General features: G+C 45.8%; 1 protein-coding gene across 2 annotated transcripts in view; it reads left to right on the top strand.

The window, feature by feature from the left end:
* LOC139544318 (solute carrier family 12 member 2-like) overlaps positions 1-22,222 on the top strand; it is a 76,894-nt gene that overhangs the window by 51,058 nt on the left and 3,614 nt on the right. The window contains exons 14-26 of one of the 2 annotated variants that reach the window (XM_071351297.1): positions 536-691; positions 2,035-2,134; positions 3,930-4,041; positions 7,233-7,373; positions 8,288-8,394; positions 9,088-9,167; positions 10,216-10,356; positions 12,504-12,551; positions 15,616-15,732; positions 16,710-16,821; positions 18,847-18,933; positions 20,790-20,925; positions 21,217-21,284. In XM_071351297.1, coding sequence (XP_071207398.1) covers positions 536-691; positions 2,035-2,134; positions 3,930-4,041; positions 7,233-7,373; positions 8,288-8,394; positions 9,088-9,167; positions 10,216-10,356; positions 12,504-12,551; positions 15,616-15,732; positions 16,710-16,821; positions 18,847-18,933; positions 20,790-20,925; positions 21,217-21,284 — 1,405 coding nt within the window. The remainder of the gene's footprint in view (positions 1-535; positions 692-2,034; positions 2,135-3,929; positions 4,042-7,232; positions 7,374-8,287; positions 8,395-9,087; positions 9,168-10,215; positions 10,357-12,503; positions 12,552-15,615; positions 15,733-16,709; positions 16,822-18,846; positions 18,934-20,789; positions 20,926-21,216; positions 21,285-22,222) is intronic. The other variant, XM_071351298.1, reaches the window with a different exon arrangement.

Genomic DNA, 22,222 nt, shown 5'->3' with positions numbered 1-22,222 from the left:
CTCCCACTGGTCTAGTGTCTTTAGTACCCAATAAACGGGTTTCCAGTAGCCGTGGATGTAACATTCTCTTACAATGTTTTAACTGGTTGCTAACTCTAAATTTTAACTCCATTTTTAATCCAAGTGCATATCCATGCTCTTATTCATTCAGTGACATTGCCATATTAAGCCGCCTCCCATTGTTTTGTTTTTTTAATGATTCAGTAATTTCACTAAAACCATGTATGTGAAGACGTAATGCAAGTCGTAAATGTGCTTTACGACAAGAGCTTTCAGCTATGGTAAGCGGCTCGTCATAGAATCTCTGGTTCTTCATAGACATGAGGGGCAGATTTGATCGAACCTTTTGGATTCTACCTCTTTTCAAGTTCACATTTTCTTCCTTAAATTTGGTTATATAATTCCCATACCAGCCCCTCTGTCTTTTACAAGGACAAATGTCCTATGCTGTCACCCCTTGGTATGGCTGACCCCTCAAGTGCATTTTATGAGGGTCCTTCTAAAGAAGTTCACCTAACGTTTCGCTGAACCCTAGGATGGCGCCCCAGCTTCAAGTACTACAACATGTGGGTGTCCCTGGCTGGAGCCGTGCTGTGCTGCGTGGTCATGTTCGTCATCAACTGGTGGGCAGCCTTGATGACCAACGTCATTGTCATGGGCCTCTACATCTACGTGAGCTACAAGAAGCCCGGTGAGTGACTCGTCAACAGGCCAAGTTGGCCATCTTGGATTGCTTCAACATCGACTAGTGTTATTTTGCCAAGATAGGTGCTCATTGTGAAACTTGATGTGGATTATCGTTGACGTGGATTATCGGTTATTTTACTTTACAAATTATAGCAGAATCTTTCATGAATTAGCCTACAAAAAACATTTCCCGAAAGAGGTCCTATTGAAGGTCAATCGATGTAAATTACACTTTCACCACTTAACGTAAATAATTGCCTAGTTCTTTTGATTCCACTGAAATGTCATCCTCTATGATGAAGCCACATTAGCACAGTGCACTGGAAGTCAGTCCCTTGATGCACAAAGATGCTTTGAACACAGAATGTGAAACAGGTCCCAGTATTGATATTTCAAGTTATTTTATTGCTGATGCACATATGTATTTTGGTGAAGTGGTAAGCATTTGCATCACAATGAGGTGTTTGTTATGCACCCTCTGCTGCAGTGCAGCCCAGGCCAACACGGTTTAAATGTATTTATAGCAAAACGCAGGGTTGTGGAAACTGTCTGAATTCAACCGGAATGAGCTGGCTATTCACAATATGATATTGCATTAAGAGTGGCTTGTGGCTCCATTTGCAGGTTAGAAAATAACATTTTCGTGGGAAACTTAGATTTTCTGTTAATTAGCATATGGATTTCTGAACAACTTTTTGTTCCTTCTATGACGTTATCTAGTACATGAAGAGACTTTCCCTCCGGTGTTTCTATGGTGATTTGCCAAAGGGCTGGCTCGTTCTGTTAAGCTAGCCGCCCACGCAAGGCAGTGTGACATTAAATGGGGGCCTTTTTGAAATGTCTAGAGCTGGGAGGGTGCAGCAGGTGGGGGACCAGCTACATGCTGCTACATGCCCTCGCCTGTGTTGGTGCTCAGCCTCTCTGGCCTGGCTGTGGAGGTCCCCAAAGGGGTCAGGTGGCTATCTGGGTCCCCAGATGATAGGAAGGCCCCATATGGGACCTCTGGGTAAACACACCTGACCTGCGCTAGAAACCCCAGCAGAGCACCAGACACCAATATAGACATCTACAGAGAGGCTTTGTATGAACCCACAAATACACACATGGCTTCACACACTCAGTTTGACATGCATCTCTAATACACAAATGCTCTCCATCACAGATTTACACACACACTCACACGGTGAGTCACAGCTTCACACAGCTCTACACACACACACACACACGTACACAGCATCCCTACTGAGTCCCACACTGCATGGAAGTTGCCCCAGTGGCCTGACCGTCTTAATGGCCACCCATACAGGGTCCTGACTCCAGAATGTGACTGTTTGTCCTGTCTTCCAGATGTGAACTGGGGCTCTTCCACTCAGGCTCTGACATACCACCAAGCCCTGACCCACAGTCTGCATCTCAGCAGTGTTGAGGACCACATCAAGAACTTCAGGTACTGTACAGAACCCATTCCCATATACACACGCTTTCACTTCTTAGACCAAAGGAAAGGTATGTCTCGTCTTCAAAATGTGCTCGCCCGTATTTATTTAACTAGGCAAGTCAGTTAAGAACAAATTCTTATTTACAATGATGTCCTAACCCGGCCAAACATGGACAACGCTGGGCCAATTGTGCGCCGCCATATGGGACTCCCAATCACGGCCTGATGTGATACAGCCTGGATTCGAACCAGGGACTGCAGTGACACCTGTTGTACTGAGATCCAGTGCCTTAGACCGCTGCTTCACTCGTGAGCCCGAAAGGCTAGATTCTTTAGTCACTAAACCACCTCATTTTCACCACCGGCGTCCGTTCCGGTGTTTAAGTTTCATTATGTTACATTTTAAATATTTACTGGGTAAAATGTATCGTATTCAGGAAATCTCTATCATTCACATTGTCATAAAGGCTGTTGCCCTCTTAGTTCTAAAAGTATCTGATTGGCAAATTTGATTAACGACGACTCCTTCACTTAATTACCGTTCGATGCTGCTCGGCGAATCGTCCCTAACGCATGCTCACTGTGACTTATAGATCAGGCTGCAGTAGGCTCAGGCTGCAGGCGGGGTAGCGGGGGAGGAAACTGCTGTTTGTCGAGTCAGGCTGCAGCCAGAGCCCTCTCTTGGTCTCGGCACGACACACCCCCCTGGAGAGGGTTGTGTAACTGCACACCTGGGACAACAATGGCATATGATTGGCATCCTTCGCACTCCCTCGCCTCAGGACAAAGGAGCTAAACTAAACCATCTATTTTCAGGACAAAGGAGCTAGACTAAACCATCTATTCTCTGAAACCTAGCATCGGTCATTATCTAGCCACGGTAGAGAGCATGGGGATTAGAGTATCGGTATAGAACTGCGTTTCTCAACTGTGGTCTACTGTGCAGTGTCCTTTTTATCTGACTAACTAGATATGTGATGCTTTAGTACTATCATTTTAGTGATGCTTGATTAAACTTACCTGGAGTTTAATCAAGCATACCCAGTGGGTCTCGTTCAGAAACTGATATAGGAAAAGTGCTTCAGTAGAGCTAAACCAGATGAATTTTAAGAAAACGATGAAACCGTTGTCGACGTTGTCCGAGCCACAACACAACAACCTTGCGCTTTATTGTTCAATAGCTATCACATGGACTGTACGAGGCGCTACAGATGCTATTCGGACTGCGCCGTTTGCCCTGGAAGCGTTCCAATGGCAATTAGCCGGCTGGCGAGGGATTGGGGAGCGTCTGACATTGTCGTCAGAATTCAAACATGTTACTCCAGGCCTTTTCTCCCCCCTTCCTGGCTCCCCTAATCCCATGTGCTTAACATATTTGCTTTGATGTGTGCTACTCTGGAGCTCTCGGTCTGTTATCAATCCTCATCGAGGATATGACCACGTCTTCTCTCAAGGTCATGAGAAGACACGGTGTGAGATGACGCATTAAGTACTGTGTGCATGTGACCTAGCAACGAAAAAAAAGTCAAAATGGTTAAGCCAGCGGTGGCTGTTGGTCAACCCACCTAGACAGCTACTGGGTGCATGCTTTTGTCTCGGCGCTGCTCTAGCACGCCTGATCCGCTGCTCCTCAAAACTTGTAGAATCAGTTCTGGAGCAAAGGCTTGGAACCAAAAGCCAGTTGCTCCCCGGAAGGACGATTTACCACTCCTGGGTTAGGTCTTTGTGTTAATTTGTGCGCCACTTACTGTTAGCATGGATGTTAGCTAAATGCTAACTCCGTTTTGATCTTGTTGTATAACAGACCTCAGTGCTTGGTGATGACGGGCTACCCCAACTCCCGTCCGGCTCTGCTCCACCTGGTCCACGCTTTCACCAAGAATGTGGGCCTGATGATCTGCGGCCATGTTCGCACGGTGAGTAACCAGAGACGTCGCCCAACCGGAGGCCATTTTGTCTCCATCCCATAACCGTACCATGGCACAGTGTGGGCTCCATTTCATAGTTTTTGACTTGTCTCATAGGGTCCATTGAGCCATAGATGAACAATGTCATAATTACTTCTTGTTGACTGCAGGTGACTAAGTGCTGTATTAACTCCCATGAAGACCATTAGAACCGATTTACAGGAAACCGAACACAGTGGCTCCTGTGTTGTTCTGGACTCCTGTGTTGCTCTTATTAGTCCCCTGTTTACTTTTAAAATCCACATTTCCTGTTGAGTGAGTCATTGCTCCCATTTTAGTTGTTTTGTATTTACGACTTTTAGCTCCTTTTTAAATCTAAATCCCTCACCTGGGGGCAATAAAATGACCTGTCCAATAAGACGGTGTGACGACTGGGCTGATGTAATCGTCCCTCCGCTGTGCCCACAATGTGAAAAGGCACTTTACTGACACTCTACTGTCAATAGCAGCGAAAAGTCTCTGGCCTTAATCAATTTGCCTCCACCAGAGTGTGAGTGGAGCGTGCCAAATTTGACTGGAGCGAGATTCCCAGAGGCTGGAGCGTCGGCCTTATTGGCCACTCCAACTTCTCTCCAGTAGCGCCCACTTCACGAGCTCAGAGCATGCCTGGACCAGCATGCATTTGTAGTTTACTTGTGCTGCTATAGCTACTTTAGCCACTGTAATGGAGTTTGCAAAATATTTTCATGAAGAAACACAGGTGCAAAATCAAGGTGCCTTACAAAGATGAGGAGGACCAAGAGCAAGAGAGGGAGTGTGGTGATGTGGTGTCCACAACTAAGGAATCATTGTAGAATCTGAAAAGACCCGTATCCTGAAAGCATGATGGTGTACTAGGTGCACATGCTAACAGAGAGGAACAAGGTGGGTAGCTAGCTAAGAGTGTCATTGTAGCAAAGTACTTATATAAAGAAAAAAATTGGCTCTCTTAAGTTGTTCATTTTTGTTATATTATCTATACAGTAGGCCATAATTGATATTGGTTTCAATACCGCCGGCATATTCCCAGTTTCAAGGAGCTTTACGTTTTGAACTTTTAGGCCTTACCTATAAAGAGAAAAAATCAATAAAACAACTGCATCTCTGCCCAGCCTGGCAAGAGTGGCACAAAGGGTGTTCAGCATTCCTAGTAGCTCTGCAAGCAGGGGAGGGGATATTTTCTGCTGCCGGCCTGCTCTGCAAGCAGGGGAGGGGATATTCTCTGCTGCCGGCCTGCTCTGCAAGCAGGGGAGAGGATATTCTCTGCTGCCGGCCTGCTCTGTAAGCAGGGGAGGGGATATTCTCTGCTGCCGGCCTGCTCTGCAAGCAGGGGAGGGGATATTCTCTGCTGCCGGCCTGCTCTGCAAGCAGGGGAGAGGATATTCTCTGCTGCCGGCCTGCTCTGCAAGCAGGGGAGGGGATATTCTCTGCTGCCGGCCTGCTCTGCAAGCAGGGGAGAGGATATTCTCTGCTGCCGGCCTGCTCTGCAAGCAGGGGAGAGGATATTCTCTGCTGCCGGCCTGCTCTGCAAGCAGGGGAGGGGATATTCTCTGCTGCCGGCCTGCTCTGCAAGCAGGGGAGGGGATATTCTCTGCTGCCGGCCTGCTCTGCAAGCAGGGGAGGGGATATTCTCTGCTGCCGGCCTGCTCTGCAAGCAGGGGAGGGGATATTCTCTGCTGCCGGCCTGCTCTGCAAGCAGGGGAGGGGATATTCTCTGCTGCCGGCCTGCTCTGCAAGCAGGGGAGGGGATATTCTCTGCTGCCGGCCTGCTCTGCAAGCAGGGGAGAGGATATTCTCTGCTGCCGGCCTGCTCTGCAAGCAGGGGAGGGGATATTCTCTGCTGCCGGCCTGCTCTGCAAGCAGGGGAGGGGATATTCTCTGCTGCCGGCCTGCTCTGCAAGCAGGGGAGGGGATATTCTCTGCTGCCGGCCTGCTCTGCAAGCAGGGGAGGGGATATTCTCTGCTGCCGGCCTGCTCTGCAAGCAGGGGAGGGGATATTCTCTGCTGCCGGCCTGCTCTGCAAGCAGGGGAGGGGATATTCTCTGCTGCCGGCCTGCTCTGCAAGCAGGGGAGGGGATATTCTCTGCTGCCGGCCTGCTCTGCAAGCAGGGGAGGGGATATTCTCTGCTGCCGGCCTGCTCTGCAAGCAGGGGAGGGGATATTCTCTGCTGCCGGCCTGCTCTCCAGGCACGAGCATGAAGCCACAGACTCTGGCCAAACTGGTGTTTCTAAAAATCTATTCAGACCAAGCCTAATAAGGCATTTTTAGATTAATTTGTATTTAATTCTAAGTAAGTCACAGCCTATATGCGCAATTTATAAACTAATGATTTAATACAACGAAATTGTTTAAATGCTGAGTGCTTTATGTCCCTATCAGCCTAGTGTGTCGCATTCGAAAATGCTTCACAATGTATTTCTTTGTAGGCTATAGCCTTGAAATGATATAGCCTAAATAATGAATTTTCATTCCTTATGCTCCCTGTCTGGCTCCTGACCTATTTACATTGTCATATTAAACACCATATAAACATTCACCTTTTTCATGTTTATTAAAATAAATCATATGGTTTGGTTTCAATACTTCAAAACCAAGTGGTAGGTCCAGGTAGTCACAAAAACAGATGGGTGTTGATTAAATGGTGATTTTAGAGGGGGCATTTAAAAAAAAAAATTGAGCGAGGAGTGGTTTTTAGCTTAGCGGTTGGAAAGAATGTGGCGTGCCTCCATGAGCGGAATATCCCTCCAAGTCCACTGGGTGTACTGCGGAATATAGTGCCCTCTCTTTGTCTTGCTTGCTTACTCTCTCTCACACACACCCTCACTCTCTCTATTGCAAAATAAGAGCAAGTACAACGACACAAGCCAACAGTGAAAACATTCACTCATAATGGCGGTACCTTTTCTGGCTTAGGGCTGCTTCTTACACTGAAGCCCCTCTTTAGATATAAGCAAGACTCCATGGATAGGCCTTTTTAAGAGTGGTTTGAATTAGGGATTTTTTCAGGACAACTTGAGAACCTTTTCTAACGATTAGTACTGTAAATATATCCAGCTGTGATTTGACTGCAAGGTGGAACTGGTTCTGTTTTGTTAAAGAGTTACTAAATACTACACTTAGCCTTTAGCGTGATTCTATTTTCTTTGTGTTGTGTTCACAGGGCTCCAGAAGGCCCAACTTCAAAGAGCTGTCCAATGACCAGACACGTTACCAGCGCTGGCTGATGAAGAACGAGACCAAGGCATTCTACACACCCGTGTTCGCTGAGGACATTCGGGAGGGCACCCAGTATCTGCTACAGGTGAGAACAGACAAACGTTACAATTATTGGCAGTGTACCAAGCCATAGAAGTTAAGTGGGCAGTAATTTTAAATACATAAATTGTGATAGAACTAAAATAACTTATTTGAATTAAAGGTATTTTTATCATCAATGTGACACGAGGTCCAACCGGAACAGAGGTGTGGGTGGTTAACGGCCTTGCTCAAGGGCAGAATGACAGATTTTTCACCTTGTCGGTTTGGGGATTCAAACGGGCAACCTTTGTTACTGGCCCAGTGCTCTAACCACTAGGCCACCTGCTACCCTACTCTAGTTGCCCTTGAAACACAAGCCTTTGACCTTATACAAAGTTGTTGTTATTTATCCTAAAGTTCAAGTACATTCAGTCAAAGTGCATGAAAATATATTGAAACCCACGGTAGTGAGCATTGGAGTGAACTCCAGTTCAACTCCATGGAATTGTCATTTGACACTGAAAACTAGAATTAATGATGGATTGAGATTGAATTGACCCTGATGCCGATAGTGCTCTTTGATATGATTGCCTGCCAACCAGACTTTTTTTTTATGCTTGAAAGCGATTGCGTGAGCTGGTTTTTGGTAGATGCAGCACCGTGTGAAATTCATGTTTTATTGAACCTTTATTTGACTAGGCAAGTCAGTTAAGAACAAATTCTTAGTTACAATGACGGCCTACCCCTCCCCCCCCAACCCGGATGACGCTGGGTGAATTATGCGCCGCCCAATGGTACTCCCGATCACGGCCGGTTGTGACACCGCCTGGGAACGAACCAGGCTCTGTAGTGACGCCTCTAACACTGCAATGCAGTGCCTTTGACAGCTGTGTCACTTGAGGGGGAGGGGGGGTTAAACTCCTGACCGTGATTTATTTAGTGGTTTCTTTAGGATGTTCTGACCTGTGTTTTCTCAAGGCGGCTGGCCTAGGTCGTCTGAGGCCCAACACTCTGGTGATTGGCTTCAAGAATGACTGGAAGGACGGAGACATGATGAACGTTGAGACCTACATCCAGATGATCCAGTGAGTCAGCGGGGGCCTCGCAAGCCACCTTGTCAAAAGGCTGTCCACAAAGATGCCTGATTAGAAAAGTCATTTGTTTTAAAGCACATGAACATGTGATGGGTTGTGAAGATAACAAGCTTTGACATGCAACCAAAGTAGCTTATATGGAGTAGAATATATATATATACACGAACACACACAGCTTGGACTTCTGAAAACCTTTATCAACTTAATCAGAGTCACGTAGGTATTAAAACCAATGGATTTAGGTTGAATCAGTTCCTGGTGTAAAGTGTGGGAATGTTTGTATTAGATTGGAATGTTAGAGATGGTTCAGCCACAGTATATTAAAAGCTACGCTAATACTTATAGGAATGTGCTCTTTAGTTTTCAATTTATGCTAGCTTCACCTATAGACATCAAAGTATTATTAATTGGGTGAAGTCTGGCTGGCAGTTTTCACATCATCATGAAGTTCCCACCTCTACCAGTAAGGCATTTTGCTTTGTCCTTTGAAGCCATTCATTGTGGCCTGAGTCCTTAGCTTGTTTGTTTGTGTTAGCCTGGTTAGTGTGTTTTGTCCAAGTGGAAAAGTACAGGTTTTAATGTAGTGTGTTATACACGTAAACACAGAACCAGGCCCATTTCTGTGTCAAGCGGCTTCCTGTGAAATGCCAACAGCGTGTGTTTCTTTCTGTTTTTGTCTTTCAGTGATGCTTTTGACTATCAGTACGGTGCCGTGGTCCTCAGACTGAAGGAGGGTCTGGACGTGTCCCACATCTCAGAACAAGGTGTACTCACACACACAGTAACACTTCTGTACCAAACGACATGATACTCTTACCCACCCACCCACACACACACGCTAAAACACTCTCTTGCCAAACGATTAATCTCATCAGCTTGTCTCATATTGGTTTACTCATAAAACTTTATTTTATTATTGAGAAAATGAATTTAGCACCAGTGCTTTGCTGCGTCATGTCAATATGTTCTGCGACTACACAGGGAATCGAGAGCAACCAATAATGAGGTGTGATTCTTTAACTCAATGTGGCTCTCGCCAGTTGGAGAGACTTGTTTAATTAAATCGCTAACTCAAAGAGATGTTTTATTAGATTTGCTTCCCAAACACAGTCCAACTGCAGATTCTAGAAGATCATCTGGGTCCCACGCAGTCACTCCCTGTTAACCTTCTTATTCATCTTCACCTGAAGGTTGATGTTTTTCTTTCCCCTGTATTTGAAACCCATTTTTTTCTACATATTGTGAAGATGATGTCTTGGTTGAAGAGTAGGCGTGTTACTCGAGCACCATTCCTTCACCAATAAACCTTAGTCAATACATGTAGATAATTGCATTAAAGGAAAAAGTTAGGCCCAAGTCCTTGCTTGTTTGTGGGAAGCGGCTGTATCATATTACCGAGCAGTTCCTAACTGTGTACTTTTCAGTTGAATTAATCTTCCTCAGTCCAGTCACTTGACTTGGCTTGTTACGCAGCCAAAAGTCCACCCAAATTCACCTTAATTGGTCCAAATGGCTCGCTGGCCATTTTCAAACACACTGTTTCCCTTTCACCCATCAAATAACCCCATCATCAAGATAATTACCTACATTTTAACAGTTACTGGCCACTTCTGTGTTTAGTGGACACAAAATGGAGTCTTGCTCAAGTTGTTTTCCACTCAGCCCGGGCTACTTATTTTCAATGTTAACAGGATGTTCTGTTCGCGTTATGCTAATAGTTTAGCATCGCAGGTAATTTGTTCACCATGTTTGCAGGATGTTCTGGTAACGTCAGTTTTAGTTGGCTAATAGTTTAGCTTTGTTGTTTTGCAGATGACCTGCTGTCGTCGCAGGAGAAAACGTCGGGGATGAAGGATGTGGTGGTGTCCATCGACATGAAGGACTCTGACGGAGACTCATCCAAGCCCTCGTCCAAAGCCACCAGCGTCCAGAACAGCCCAGCCATCCAGAAAGGTCAGGAGTTGTAATGGGAATTTCCAGGTGAACCAAAAGGAGCGCAGTTGTTGATAATGTCAATCAAAAATCGATCCGGTTTATTACAAGTTGCAACAGGGAGACGCCTCCAGATCAGAAGCAGAGAAAGTGTCTAACGAGTCTTCTCTGATATTAATCACACAGCACCGACAGAAGTCACAACATCAGCTGCTACAGAATCACACAGTGTCACAGATACATTGTCAGTGTGTCCTCGGCTCAACGCTGGCAGACATTTGATACTGGCAGTTAAGCAGGTCAAAGGTAGTGAGCCTCAGCAGATAATTATAGGCTCAAATACAGGAAAGTAATTCATCGTATTTCCCATTACAAGCGTCATTCTAAAGTATCCCACATAAACAGGAACACGCGTCGAGTGCCTTTTTACTTAGATTCTACACCAGTGGTTTTGCGCACATACCTGCTTCAGCTAATGGAGGTCCTGAGAGCTGGACAGGAAGAAAACACTAGCTCTTCAGGAGCAGTAAGGTTGGTTCACCCCTCTTACTCAACCTAATTGTCCATAACTTCACGTCAGCATGTATGGAAACTTTGGCGTTTGCTGACATTCGATGGTCTGATACTGTGCCAAAGTGAACGAGGTTTCTTGTGAAATCACAATGTGAACGTGCTTGAGAAAGAGGTCAGGATGTAAACTGCTTTCAGAATTCTTATCGCCACACTCCCTATCCCCTCTAGATCTCTCAAAGGCCTCCCTTATATCTCGCCAGCCAGTCTCTAGGATACACTGAGTGGGCGGCCCTGTAAGTCGCCCTACTCAGAGAGGAAGTGGCCTCTGACCCCGTGACCCCCAGCCTTCCCACTGGGCCCAGTTTGTTAGTCCACAGCCCACAGATGGCTTCACTACAGTGTGTGTGTGTGTGTGTGTGTGTGTCTGTCCTTGTTTGTTTACACACACGTACGTGTACGCACACACATGCACACAAACATCTCATGCACTTAGACGCATATGCACACACACAAACCCAAATACACACACACATTGCTTCACTAAAATGTGTGTGTTTTCCTCCTTCAACTATGACCAAACAAACAGGGAAACTGTTCCCACAGTGCAGCATGGACAGGCTGGGAACTTCAGTTTAATTCTATTTCCTCCCATAGGGAAGATCATGTCCCTGATCCTGTGCAGTGACAGAGGAAGTGACATTTCTCACGATTCACTCAATTCCCTCCCACAGTCAATAATGAAGAGCATCTGAGGCTGTGTGTTTGTGTGGGTTTTGTAATGTTACCCTGACGTGTGTGTGTGTGTGAATACTTCAGTGTGCACTTGTTTGATGGAGAGAGAGGGTGTTTGTGTGCATGCCGGTTGACTACTTAAACTAAGGTACATGTTTGTACTACATGGTGAACTTTTAGTGCCAAGTGACGAAAACAGCTAGTTGAAGATTAATGTCACATCTATAATCGGCTTAGCAGTAAGCAATTCTAATGCCGGAAGCTTAATTATTTTTCTCAGATTACTTGCGTACATTACTTTCACACTTTTGACACTACCAGAGAACCTCCCCCAAATTCTTCAGAATTAAGTGATTTAGACCTAGTTATTTAGTATGTTATTTAAACTGAAGTGATTTAGACCTAGTTATTTAGTATGTTATTTAAACTGTTAAGTTGTTGTAAAGCAGTGTTTCTGATTTTGCCCTCTAAAGACTAAAGAGTCCTGGCTAGAAACACTGGTTACACTAATCTGTCTTTACACTATTCCAGTAGCTTTTAAAGGAGTCAAACATCTAAACCACTGTCTTAAAACTCTCAAAAGTGCTCGTCCACTACTAAGCCAGTAGTGGAGTTTTCTGACTCCAGATTTCTAACCATTGCCGGGGGTTCCTTCCCTGAGAGACCCCAACAGTTGGTGTTACCACTGATGCCCATTCCATTTTGTTTGGCGCAGGGATTAACTGACGTAGTGCCCCCCCCCCCCCCCCCCCCCCCAACACACCCACTCCCCACCCCCAGAAAAGTCCCCTCATTGTAGTGGGGTAGATGGGTTTCCCATCATGGCGACAGCAACAAAAACATTAACCCTTCCGTTCTCTATTTCTCTCTCTGTATTTTTTTTCATTTTCTCTCTCCATCTTTTTTGTTTTTACATGATCCAGGTGACGATGATGAACGCAAAGCCGCAACGAAGCCGCTGTTGAGAAAAGGCAGGCAGTCCACCTTATTGAGTTTCTTTACCTTTCCTTTTCTCTCTTTCTATTGCTTTCACATGTGCTCTTACACCTACTCACTGCACGCACCCGCACGCACGCACGCACCCACTCACACGCACCCACACGTACCCACGCATACGTACACACGCACGCACACGTACCAACGCACACATACACACTCGCGCTCACCGCACGCACACGTACGCACGCACATACACACTCGCGCTCACCGAACGCACATACACACTCGCGCTCACCGCACGCACTCGTACGCACACACATACACACTCGCGCTCACCGCACGCACTCGTACGCATACACACTCGCGCTCACCGCACGCACACGTACGCACACACATACACACTCGCGCTCACCGCACGCACACACTCGCGCTCACCGCACGCACACACTCGCGCTCACCGCACGCACACACTCGCGCTCACCGCACGCACACACTCGCGCTCACCGCACGCACTCGTACGCACACACATACACACTCGCGCTCACCGCACGCACTCGTACGCACACACACGCACCCACACGTACCCACGCACACGTACCCGCTCACACGCACCCACTCGCACGTACCTGCATCACCCGTACCCACACTCTGATTCAGAGGGGTTGTGTTAAATGTGGAAGACACATTTCAGTTGAATGCATTGTTGTACAACTGACTGTATCCCTCTTTCCCTTCCCTCACACATTATCTTCCTGTCATGTTGCCTTATTGTAATTCTCTTTCTCTTACTCTCACTCACAGTCATGTGCTTTCGAACCGTGGAACCTGGTTGAGTTTGGTTTTCTTTTCTGTTTCTATTGCTCTCACACTCATGCGCAAACTCTGTCACCCTTTGTTACCGTCTTCCTCTGTCATCTAGGGTTAGTCTTTCCTGCCTGGCTAGCTGTCTGGCTCTGGGTTAGGGCTAGCGTCCTAGCTCTGGGTTAGGGCTAGCTGTCTGGCTCTGGGTTAGGGCTAGCGTCCTGGCTCTGGGTTAGGGCTAGCGTCCTGGCTCTGGGTTAGGGCTAGCGTCCTGGCTCTGGGTTAGGGCTAGCGTCCTGGCTCTGGGTTAGGGCTAGCGTCCTGGCTCTGGGTTAGGGCTAGTGTCCTGGCTCTGGGTTAGGGCTAGCGTCCTGGCTCTGGGTTAGGGCTAGCTGTCTGGCTCTGGGTTAGGGCTAGCTGTCTGGGTTAGGGCTAGTGTCCTAGCTCTGGGTTAGGGCTAGCGTCCTAGCTCTGGGTTAGGGCTAGCTGTCTGGCTCTGGGTTAGGGCTAGCTGTCTGGCTCTGGGTTAGGGCTAGCTGTCTGGCTCTGGGTTAGGGCTAGCTGTCTGGCTCTGGGTTAGGGCTAGCTGTCTGGCTCTGGGTTAGGGCTAGCTGTCTGGGTTAGGGCTAGCTTTCTGGCTCTGGGTTAGGGCTAGCTGTCTGGCTCTGGGTTAGGGCTAGCGTCCTGGCTCTGGGTTAGGGCTAGCGTCCTAGCTATGGGTTAGGGCTAGCGTCCTAGCTATGGGTTAGGGCTAGCGTCCTGGCTCTGGGTTAGGGCTAGCGTCCTAGCTCTGGGTTAGGGCTAGCGTCCTAGCTCTGGGTTAGGGCTAGCTGTCTGGCTCTGGGTTAGGGCTAGCTGTCTGGCTCTGGGTTAGGGCTAGCGTCCTAGCTCTGGGTTAGGGCTAGCTGTCTGGCTCTGGGTTAGGGCTAGCGTCCTGGCTCTGGGTTAGGGCTAGCTGTCTGGCTCTGGGTTAGGGCTAGCGTCCTGGCTCTGGGTTAGGGCTAGCGTCCTGGCTCTGGGTTAGGGCTAGCGTCCTAGCTCTGGGTTAGGGCTAGCTGTCTGGCTCTGGGTTAGGGCTAGCTGTCTGGCTCTGGGTTAGGGCTAGCGTCCTGGCTCTGGGTTAAGGCTAGCTGTCTGGCTCTGGGTTAGGGCTAGCTGTCTGGCTCTGGGTTAGGGCTAGCTGTCTGGCTCTGGGTTAGGGCTAGCTGTCTGGCTCTGGGTTAGGGCTAGCGTCTGGCTCTGGGAATAACCTGTATGTTTATTTTCTCCTGTCTTTCCACTCACTCCGGCTTCCTGTAGCTCTAGCGCAGTCCCTGAAGCGCCGTCGTGTGTGTCTGCTCTGACGTTGTATTTTCTCTAAATCCTTTCTTTGCTGGACTTCCTGTCGGTCTTTAGTGCCTGTTTCTTCTCTTTCTGCGGAGATGACACTGTCTTCAGTACTTTGTCACTGTCTCTCTCCCTTCCTTTCTGGCAGGCATGTATGTTGCTGTTGGGGTTTGTCTGCTTTTCTCTCCTCTCCCCCTTTTTCTACCTCATTCTACCCCTCTATTCTCTCTCTACCCCTCTCTATATTCTCTCTATTTTCTCTGTTCTACACCTCTCTGTATTCTCTCTACCCCTCTCTATATTCTCTCTACCCCTCTATATTCTCTCTACCCCTCTCTATAGTCTCTCTACCCCTCTCTCGGTTTTACCCCTCTTTGTATTCTCTCTACCTCTCTACCCCCCCCCCCCCCCCCCTCTCTCTCTCTGTGTGTATTTGTCATGTGCTTTTCAGGTACAGCTGTTTTATAACTACTGTCTACTTATCCAAGTCCCAGACAGACAGACGGAGAGCAGAGAAAGGAATGTTACAATAGACACTCACTGACTGCACACCGTTTACATTCCACTGAGCCCACTTCAGAGAAGGTTTCCATTGTACTGTGACTGTTAGATAAAATACACATAAGATCCCACTTCCTTTGATTTCTATCACACATATCCTGATCCCAAGTCTTGCTAATGACCTTAGGAGTTGGCAAGATCACACAAACAACATATCTGGGACCAGGGCAAAAAATATATATAAACTAGGAGACAGTGCTGATCTAGGATCAGGTCCCTCTTGTCTGTATAATCTGGTTCATTATGATCTGAAAGACAAAACTGATCCTAGAGACTTTATGATTGCGGGCCCATTCTGAGTCACACACAGAGAGGAATTCCTACCTAAGTCATCTCCCTAAGTGAGCATACAGCTTCCTGTCCTGTCTTGATCTTAGTGTCTGACATGGCAGTTTTTGGGCCCCACAGAGAAAAGCCCCCAGACGTTGAACGTGGCCGACCAGAGGCTACTGGACGCCAGTCAGCTGTTCAAAAGGAAACAAGGCAAAGGCACTGTGGACGTGTGGTGGCTCTTTGACGACGGCGGTGAGTTAAGTCTGGTCCTCCAGAGCACAAGGGGGTGCTATATGATTACTTACTGCCTAGTGTTTCTGTTACAGAGCAGCTTTGATACCCCAGTTTTAAGTTGACAAACACTCCCTGCCCTCCCCTTTGAAAGATAATGATTTGTATAGAAGTATGGTGGAAACCGTCTAACCAAGAGTTCCTCAATCCTGGTCCTGGGGACCCAAAGGGGTCCACATTTTTAATTTTGCCCTAGCACCACACAGCTGATCCAAATGATCAACTCATCATTTTTGATGATTTCAATCAGGTGTGTAATGTTAAGGCAATAACTAAAATGTGCACCCCTTTGGGTCCCCAGGACCAGGATTGAGAAACTGGTCTAGCCCATGCTCACACTAACCCAATGCTTTTGAATGTGTTGGGAAGAATGTGCACTTCAGGAGAAAGAGTAGATAATTGGGACGCAGGGAAACACTTAAGGCTATAGATGGATTAGCTGACAACGTCACAAACAATGTGCACACGTAAATGGGGCAAAAGTCAGTGTGTTATGATTCTGGATGGCCAGATAGCTAGCAACAATGACAAGAAACTGCCATGTGGGGAAACGTAGGTGGCTCGTTTCATCTTGTTCTTTAAACCATGTCTTGTTTTGACTGATTTCATGTCAATGCTATTATGGCAAAAATTTGCTAGCTAACCAACAACTGTAACAGTCTATTTTAGAGACAACAAATGCTCTCTGTACAAATGTATATGTTTTCAATAAACATTGGAGACTAAATATAGTTGACATGTTGTCAACAGTCTGTGGCTGAGAAATGGGGACAGAAATGGGGACAGAAATGGGGACAGAAATGGGCATTGCAGCTTTGAGGACACTAGAAAGCCCTTAGACCCTAGAGATATCCCAAGTCTGCACATCAGCAAGAACAAACCACAGCATGGCCCCACAAACAGATGATGAGTGACTGTCTTTCTCGTGACTCTGCCAGGCCTCACCCTGCTCATCCCCTATCTGCTCACCAACAAGAAGAAGTGGAATGACTGCAAGATCCGCGTCTTCATCGGAGGCAAGATTAACAGGATCGACCACGACCGCAGAGCGTGAGTGGATAGTCCTAGTTGCTGTAGATCTATTCTACCTATGCCAATGTGTTGAAAGTACCTGAAATAACTGAATGCCACATTTAACTTCATGGCTAGATTGCTGACATAGGCTAATGCAGAAATACAATGACAACAAAACACACAAAGAACCTTTAGGTTAAATTCTGAGGAAAACTAGTTAAAAAAGGTTAAAAATAAATAAATTAAAACACACCTAATGCTACATGCATAATGGGAGAAATGTAATTATTCATTTTTCTTTTCTCTTATGGCCTAGATTTAAGTCTGTCTGGTGAACTCACTCTAAAACTGCTGAATAATATCAGTGTGTTAATGGTGCCAGGGATTGCCTTCCAAAAACACTGACTGGCATGGGCACAGCCCTATGGGATTAAACCCACGTTGTTGCATCACCACATTAAACCTGCATGTCTTTTTATATAAACGCTTTATCGTCATCTGTGTGCATTCGCTTCACATAAGCAGGTTAGGGTCTCTGTCTCTTTTTCTCCTTGTCTGTGTTCTGCGTATTACAAACCCACATGGCAGTAGTATTATTGTCCAAAATGTCCTGTCCCTCACTGTTATTGTCCCCCCACAGCTGCCTCCCTTTTGTTGGCAAAAATTACCACCTTCCTGGCAACCCAAGCCTTTTATCTTATCGTGTGCCACAACTCATTTATTTTGTGTGTTTATTACTTGAAAACCAGGACCAGACATTTGATAAAACTAGGACCAGACATTTGATAAAACCAGGACCAGACATTTGATAAAACCAGGACCAGACATTTGATAAAACCAGGACCAGACATTTGATAAAACCAGGACCAGACATTTGATAAAACCAGGACCAGACATTTGATAAAACCAGGACCAGACATTTGATAAAACCAGGACCAGGCATTTGATAAAACCAGGACCAGGCATTTGATAAAACCAGGACCAGGCATTTGATAAAACCAGGACCAGGCATTTGATAAAACCAGGACCAGGCATTTGATAAAACCAGGACCAGGCATTTGATAAAACCAGGACCAGGCATTTGATAAAACCAGGACTAGGCATTTGATAAAACCAGGACCAGACATTTGATAAAACCAGGACCAGACATTTGATAAAACCAGGACCAGACATTTGATAAAACCAGGACCAGACATTTGACAAAAATTACCACCTTCCTGGCAACCAAAGCCTTTTATCTTATCGTGTGCCACAACTCATTTATTTTGTGTGTTTATTACTTGAAAACCAGGACCAGACATTTGATAAAACCAGGACCAGACAATCTGATAAAACCAGGACCAGACATTTGATAAAACCAGGACCAGACATTTGATAAAACCAGGACCAGACATTTGATAAAACCAGGACCAGACATTTGATAAAACCAGGACCAGACATTTGATAAAACCAGGACCAGACATTTGATAAAACCAGGACCAGACATTTGATAAAACCAGGACCAGACATTTGATAAAACCAGGACCAGATATTTGATAAAACCAGGACCAGACATTCGATAAAACCAGGACCAGACATTTCCTTGCTGATTTGAACAGAGTTTCACTACTGGCTAGCCATCTTTCTTGAACTTCATTTGTTCAATACTTGGACCTCTTTATTGCAATAATATCCCATCCAAACTCTCCACATGTCATTGAGGATTCTGGTATCCTTTGATATGAAAGTCCTTTGACAAAAAAAATGAAAAAAAGTTGCAGTTCTCACGCAGACATTCCATGTTTGTAGTCGCCGTGTGCCGATGCTGAAGATGTTTTGAGGAGACGTTATCCCAATCTTTTGAAGAAAAAAGCCTAGGGAAATGACTGTCATAAAGAGAGAGCCTCTCAACAGCCACAACGGCTTTTCCCCTACAAAATATAAACTACAGCTTGCACCTGTTTGCTGTGATACTTCAAAATGGCTTCTTCGTGCCCTCAGTGGCTTGTGTTTGCAGTCTCTCTAAAGCTTCTGGATGTAAGTGGCTTTTCAGTGTTTGATCAGGCATTTGTTCCTCCTCAGGATGGCCACACTTCTCAGCAAGTTCAGGATAGACTTCTCTGACATCAATGTACTGGGAGACATCAACACCAAGCCCAAAAAAGAGAAGTATGTTGTTTTTCTCTCATGATTGATTCTCCCTTTTGACAGATCTCAGATTGTCGGGTGGGTGTGGGTTGGCGACCGTTTCTTTTTTAAATTTGTCCTTAATTGAATTGTCATTGCAAAATGTATGTAAAAAGAAAGTGAAGTAACTAAGCAGACTGCGTTCTTTGAGCTGGGAGTCAACAAGTCTACAAGCACTTAAATACTTACAGGAAACCTTTTATTGACATTCACAAATATGAATAATAGGATAATTCCCTTTTGGACACTCAAGTGGCGTATTGCAAATGTAGACTGCAAGCCGCAATGTTTTCCACGAGTTGAAAACAGATTATTGTGCATAGTAACATACAGTAGTGTTAATTTGAATTGAAACATATATTTTGAATAAAACTTATTACTGCGGTGTGTGTCAAATGTTTTAGAACACCTACTCATTCAAGGGTTTTTCTTTATTTTTGCTATTTTCTACATTGTAGAATAATAGTGAAAACATAAACTATGAAATAACACATGGAATCATGCAGTAACCAAAAAAGTGTTAAACATATCAAAAATATATTTAATATTCTTCAAAGTGGCCAGCCTTTGCCTTGATGACAGCTTTGGAAAGCATTTAAATTAACAGGTGTCTTGTTAAAAGTTCATTTGTGGAATTTCTTTCCTTCTTATTGCGTTTGAGCCAAAGGGTGATATACAGAGGAAAGCCCTATTTGGTAAAAGTCCATATTATGGCAAAAACAGCTCAAATAAGCAAAGAGAAACGACAGTCCATTATTACTTTAAGATATGAAGGTCAGTCAATCCAGAAAATGTGCAGTTGCAAAAACCATCAAGCGCTATGATGAAACTGGCTCTCATGAGGACCGCCACAGGAAAGGAAAACCCAGAGTTACCTCTGCTGCAGAGGATAAGTTCATTAGAGTTACCAGCCTCAGAAATGACAGGCCAAATAAATGCTTCACGGAGTTCAAGTAACAGACACATCTCAACATCTGTTCAGAGGAGACTGTGTGAATCAGGCCTTCATTATTGAGTTGCTGGCAAAAAAAACACTACTAAAGGACACCAATAAGAAGACTTGCTTGGACCGGTGGAAATCTGTCCTTTTGGTCTGAGTCCAAATTTGAGATTTTGGGTTCCAACCGCTGTGTCTTTGTGAGACGCAGAGTAAGTGAACGTATGATATTCGCATTTGTAGTTCCAACTATGAAGCATGGAGGAGGAGGTGTGGGGGTGCTTTGCTGGTGACACTGTGATTTATTCGGAATTCAAGGCACACATAACCAGCATGGCTACCACAGCATTCTGCAGCAATACGCCATCACATCTGGTTTGCGCTTAGTGGGACTATCGTGTATTTTTCAACAGGACAATGACCCAACACACCTCCATGCTGTGTAAGGGCTATTTGACCAAGAAGGAAAGTGATGGAGCTGCATCAGATGACCTGGCCTCCACAATCACCTGACCTCAACCCAATTGAGATGGTTTGGGATGATTTGGACTGCAGAGTGAAGGAAAAGCAGCCAACAAGTGCCCAGCATATGTGGGAACTCCTCCAAGACTGTTGGAAAAGCATTCCAGGTGAAGCTGGTTGAGAGAATGACAAGTGTGCGCAAAGCTTTCATCAAGGCAAAGGGCGTCTACTTTGAAGAATCTCAAATATAAAATATATTTTGATTTAACACTTTTTTGATTCCATGTGTTATTTCATAGTTTTGATGTCTTCAATATTATTCTACAATGGAGAAAATAGTAAAAATAAAGAAAAATCCTTGAATGAATAGGTGTGTCTAAACTTTTGACTGTGTGTTGTGCAATGGTTTAACAACCTTTGATCCCCTGTGGTGTTTAAGTGTGACTGCCTTTGAGGAGATGATCGAGCCGTACCGGCTGAAGGAGGACGACATGGAGCAGGATACAGCAGAGGCACTGAAGGCCAGCGAGCCCTGGAGGATCACAGACAACGAGCTGGAACTCTACAGGGCCAAGGTGAGTCTAACCACTAGCCATCACCATATCACTTATTCCTATCCAGTCCTTTCAGATCTGTGAACATGGAGTGGTAGGGGCTAACTGTAGGATGCTAGGAGATGAAATGGAACCAAGCCGATGATGAGTTTTGTATTGTGCCCAATGTATTTTACTAGCTATATGGGGAGGAATGTGCTCCGATATCAGCCTATCTTACAGCCAAGTGTGGCTTCAGTCTTAGATGGTAATCTCGTAACCCAATGCCTGTGTATGCAACTTAACCTGTATTTTTGTTTTGATTCTTCTCAGACTAATCGTCAGATCAGACTGAACGAACTGCTGAAGGAGCACTCGAGCACAGCCAACCTCATTGTCATGTAAGCGCATTTATTAATGTGTGTTGCAACCTGCCTGTGTGTGGGCATTATGGCTTTGACCTCTGGCAACCACCGGCAGTGTGAAGATGTGGAGGAGGCCTCGTGTCTGTCAATAATGGGCGCTAAGTGAATCAGCTGGCTGTCCTGTAAACTGAGACGCCAGCAGCCCTCCCATAAACATTTTCCTCTGTCACCCACCCCCAGGTCTCACCTTCTCTCATCTGGACTCCCCTTACCTCAATTTCTCCCACTTCTCTGCCACTTCACTTCCACCTTTGCTCTCTGTTGCTCACACTCCTTTCTTTCTCAATCCACTCTTCATCCTCTTCTCTCTCTGCTATATTTACCCTCTCCATTTTCCTCTCATCCTCATTTCATTCTCCCACTGCTTCCTCACTAATCCTTCCCTCTCCTATGGACACACAGACGATAGTCCACACATACATACACACACACACACACACACACACAGACGATAGATAGTATGCACACACAGATGATAGTCCATACAGACGATAGTACACACACACACACACAGATACACAGACGATAGATAGTACACACGCACACACAGATGATAGTCCATACACAGACGATAGTCCGCGCACACAGACGATAGTCCACGCACACGCGCACAAAGACGATTGTCCACGTGCACACACACACAACACACACACAGACGATAGTCTACGCGCACACAGACAATAGTCGACGCACAGACAGACGATAGTCCACACACTCTTTCAGTAGGGCTGTGGGTTAATTGCCTTTGCATTCTTCACAACTGGCTAGGCTTTGCTTCAGTCCCTGCTATCCTATTCACAACACCACTGCTCTTCTCCCCTCCACCACTGATACTGTACTGATACCACTATAATGGAGGCCATTGTCCTCAGTGTCACTGGACCTCCATTTTGTGTCTCATTAATGGATGTTTG

This window comes from Salvelinus alpinus, chromosome 18 (genome assembly GCF_045679555.1).
Source record: "Salvelinus alpinus chromosome 18, SLU_Salpinus.1, whole genome shotgun sequence".
NCBI classification, from domain to species: Eukaryota; Metazoa; Chordata; class Actinopteri; order Salmoniformes; family Salmonidae; genus Salvelinus; species Salvelinus alpinus.
Note: the sequence above shows the minus strand (reverse complement) of the source record. Positions and strands in the feature narration are given on the sequence as shown.